Source organism: Solanum tuberosum, unplaced genomic scaffold (assembly GCF_000226075.1).
Source record: "Solanum tuberosum cultivar DM 1-3 516 R44 unplaced genomic scaffold, SolTub_3.0 scf00710, whole genome shotgun sequence".
Taxonomy (NCBI): domain Eukaryota; kingdom Viridiplantae; phylum Streptophyta; class Magnoliopsida; order Solanales; family Solanaceae; genus Solanum; species Solanum tuberosum.
Genome location: NW_006239629.1, coordinates 106643 through 110945, shown reverse-complemented (window position 1 = coordinate 110945; position 4303 = coordinate 106643). Strand labels below are relative to the sequence as shown.

Genomic DNA, 4303 nt, shown 5'->3' with positions numbered 1-4303 from the left:
TATTTTCTCTTTATTTCCTAGACAAATGAGGAAATTTGAAGTGTGAAGGTAGTCTATTTTTATTTTTTGTGTAAATTTGATAAACACTAGGGACTGTTTTTTAAAAAATATAAAAGTAACATATTTAGATATTACATAAAAAAAATAACTCTTTTTGTTCCAATTTATGTGACCTTTTTCGCTTCTTAAGATTCAAATTATGTGAACTTTTTATAAATAATTTACTATGTATTTTTCATCATATTGACATGAGAAGAATTGTAACTTTAATATGTGAAAACGCCACATGTTTATCCATGGTTAATTCTAGCTTCATTTACATAAAAGGAAATGAGTTTAACCTTTAGTTTCTATCAAGAAAAAATATGAAAGGGTGAATCTGACCATTTTTAGGATAGTTAAGGGATGTTTTTTGGTCACTATGATAGTAGAGGAATGTTGTTTAAATTTAGAGTATATTTGAGGGATGTTTTTAGCCAAAAACTCGTATGTTTTAGGAGATATATCATTCCACCAATCAAATACTAAAAAATATTGTACAGAAAAATGTTTTTCCATGGATTATTATATTACTTTTATTATACCAATCATAATTATAGTTTTCTTTACTAATTTTCATATTCTCCATAATGTCAGCTATTCTTTTGAGATTTTTAAAGACAACACCATTCACGAAAAGTAAACAATTCAATAGTTTTTGGAGAAAATGAGAATGAAAACAAGGAAAAACATTAAATAAGACAGAGATGTTATTTTGTAAATGTTTGAATCTTTCGTGAGAAATTGAGCAGTTGAATTAAGAATAACATCTCTTGTTTTCTAAATTTTAATTATTGTACTTAACTAATTATTGAAGCCATCGATCCTCACAAGAAATCAATCCAAGAAGATGTGTTTGAGATGTATAATTCTTTTACAGTGACATCTTATCTTCGGTGCGCTAAGATAATCGATGATTACGAAAAGAAAACTGAAGACAAGCTCCTCATTGGATTAAGTCTTATCCTTGACACGAACAATGATTTAAAGGATCACCATTTCAAGAATTAAAAGATCTATGTTAATATACATATATACACCATAGGTCTTTTAATTTTTGAAAAGGTGACCCTCTAATACATGTTTCAAATTACAACCAAACGGTGAATACATGTTGTAGTAATTTATATACCATGATTATTTTCCTTATATATAGCATACCAAACGAGCCCAAGTATGACATCGCAATTTTCTCTCTCAGTATATGTATGTATATATACATATATACTGACAACTTGCCCAAAAATCTTAGCACAGTTTAAACTATTAACTAGTTCAGCTTCATTTCACTGCTTGTAGTTCCAGTCATTTGTATTTCAGTCTCTTCCATATCTTATTTACTTTCGGAAGAGATCGAAACACACACAGAGGAGACAGTGATATCAAGCAACAAAAACCAGAATTGAAAATGGAAATGCATGCAAATACCAATAGATTTGGAATGTCCACATTGAAAAGGTTATCTCTGGGTGAAACATTCGAGTTTCAACGAAGGGAAGAATTTTCTTTTTTGGGGGGTTGGGGGTAGAGGGGGGAGGAATTGACAAACTATGTATAAAGACAATCCTAATGGGGTCCAAGCCGATGCTGGGAGAAGAGAAAAAAACAGGATAACTAGTTACGTTTTTCCAGTACACCCCTCTGCAGCACTCGAATAGCTCAGAACCCACACCATATATGGAACTGATGTTTGCAGTGGGGCAAAGAGAGGGTGGCAAGGGAAGCTACACAAAAGAGCCATCCCAACCCCCATTTCACTCTTCAAACTCGTGCATGTGATCTAAGAGGTAGTTAGCAGCGAGCTCCTCATTTTTGTTGCAGGCAAAGAAAACCTCCAGTACAAGGTCATGATCAAAGCCCATTTGTTCGAGCTGCAAAGAGAGGGGAAAGCAATACAAATCAGTCCTAAAATAAAGGAACGACAGCTTATAGATACGAAAATACACCACCACCATGTCAGCGATCACTTACACGTTCTATGGCTTCACGCTCTTCGGGTGTTACAGATATCGCCTGTGGCATTGCTGCAGCAAGCTGGCCCAATACATTGTTGCTGATATCAAAATAGGGAAACACAAATTAGTACTAAACATAACCTTGTATCAAAATCATTGAATGTAGAAGAGTGAACATACCCTTCTCCTCCTTCAACAGGCTCATTGATAAGGCGAAGAAAATCAGCCTGGTGCTCCTGTATAAGCCTCATTAGGTGGGGATTCTGCTTGCCTAGCTCCTGAAGCATGGGCTGCCAACAACGGAAACAATGAAAAGAGAACCTACACAAATTTTTTTACAAATGGTCCAAACTAGAGAGGAACTGAGAAGTGAAACCTGCAAAATTTGTGGATTGGCCTGAACCATTGCCCGTAAAGCTTGGAACTGAGAATGACAATAATTAAGATGAACTTCACTAAAATGAACTTTCCAGAATGAAATAGAGGAAGGAAAATGCAGGTAGTGAAGGTCAGAAAATGTTGCACGCATACCTGCTGACTGTTCCTTAGAAAGTCTAAGGTGTTCGCACCAGCAGTATTAGATCCCACACTGGGAAGCCCCTGCGTGAACAGCATGTCAAAAGCTTGCCCCGAAATAATTTTCCCCACCCCTCCCCCTCAAAAGAAGAGAATAAAAACATGAATTAAACAGTCTACCTGAGGAAAGAGATTCAAGGGATCTGCATTGGGTCCGCCTGCAGGAACAGGTGCTGGTTGTGCTGCAGGTTGAGGCTGAGCCGGTTGATTACCTGCCTGCACGCTGGGTGGACTTCCGCCAACAGGAGGGACCTCTGCCGCCTCAGGAATACCCTGTTAAGTAGAATTTAAAAACTTGATCAGCAATAGATATAACCCGTAAGACGAGGTATTCGAGCAAAGCTTAAAGCCCTCCACCATACATTAATGGTTTTGATGCAACAAAATTAGCCACAAAATAGGAACTACAGCAAATGAAAACAAAAGGTTCTATATGACTACAAGACACGCACCTACTTCTCTACCATCATTTTCAGACAGTATGCACCAGCTAATTGGTTGTCAGATTAAGACCCCGTTTGGATTGGCTTAAAAAAGTACCTTTCAAAAAATAAGTAGTAGGGAGAGTCCTACTTTTGACTTTTAACTTTTTTTTAAGTCATTTTTAACTTATTTTAAGTTATCTTTAGATCTGTCAAACATTCCCGAAAGCTAAAACTGACTTAAAAAACAGGTTTGACCAACTTTTAAGCCAACCCAAACAAGCTCTAACTCCACACGAGTGGCACAGGCAAGAATGCAGTTGAAAGACATATCAGCAGACAACCAGTGGTCCATTTTCCCATATTTAATGCCCAAGTTCAAAAATACCATCACACCAAAATTGGTAAAAGCCATCATGGCACCAGCATCCAACGAATCACCAGTACGACAGAAATTACTTTCAGAAATCAGATAATGGGAGAGGGAAAGAAGATTTAGCATCAGCAACTTGCTGATCCAGAGAGGGGAGGTTGGGGGATGAGAGAGGATGAAGGAGCCAGAGCTCGGAAGGGAAGAGAGGCCTTTACATTCTTTTGGTTGGGAGAAGAAAAGGGGATTTAGTCAAAAGGCGTGGAGAGAAAAAAGATGCATGCTTAAAAAAAAGGGAACCAACATTTAAGAGTTACATTCTTCCATTAACTATATCGTAAGTCTTAATATTAAATATATTGTGTGAATCCTACATTTATTTGAATTAAGTAACATAATAATTTTTGTAAAAGACAAGTAGCATAGAAAATGGAAACATTTACAGAAATAAGTAAAATGTAGCTATTATTATTTGTGGGATTTGAATTATTCTGTCATAAAATTATAACCAATAAATTTCATATAAGTAAAAAGAAAAAGAAAAAATTGACAGACACTAGTACGTGAACAAGGACTAACAAACTTACAGAGTACAAGTATTCAACAGCCCTCTCGGGATTGTTAAAAGCTGCCCGTAAGGCTCGAACAACTGTCTCCCTATCCCACGTTCCACCACCCATGTCAAGAATCTGCTGAATTGCTCCATCAAGGTTGTTACCAGCAACCAAGCTTGAAGCAGCTTGGCCATAGACATCAGATCCTGGCCTGGCGTATAAATAGATCATTTACGTAAAGGGTCTCTTAGAATTTAGCAGAAAAGGCAAGGAGAACGTGTTTCTTGAAGAATATACTTACACAACAGTTGATGCAGGAGCAGGAGCAGGAGAAGGGGCTGGGGCTGGGGCTGGGGCTGGGGCTGGGGGTAGGGGTAGGGGCAGGGG

General features: G+C 37.3%; 1 protein-coding gene across 1 annotated transcript in view; it reads right to left on the bottom strand.

Annotated features, from left to right (window-relative positions):
- Positions 1-1441: 1441 nt before the first annotated feature.
- The window catches only part of LOC102599587 (ubiquitin receptor RAD23d-like), an 11628-nt gene continuing 8766 nt past the window's right edge, over positions 1442-4303 (bottom strand). Inside the window, exons 6-13 of the mRNA XM_015305201.1 lie at positions 4218-4303; positions 3950-4127; positions 2691-2843; positions 2526-2594; positions 2371-2418; positions 2175-2284; positions 2011-2092; positions 1442-1910 (exon numbers count right to left, since the gene is read on the bottom strand). Of these exons, the coding sequence (XP_015160687.1) occupies positions 1794-1910; positions 2011-2092; positions 2175-2284; positions 2371-2418; positions 2526-2594; positions 2691-2843; positions 3950-4127; positions 4218-4303 (843 nt within the window). The 3' untranslated portion in view covers positions 1442-1793. The remainder of the gene's footprint in view (positions 1911-2010; positions 2093-2174; positions 2285-2370; positions 2419-2525; positions 2595-2690; positions 2844-3949; positions 4128-4217) is intronic.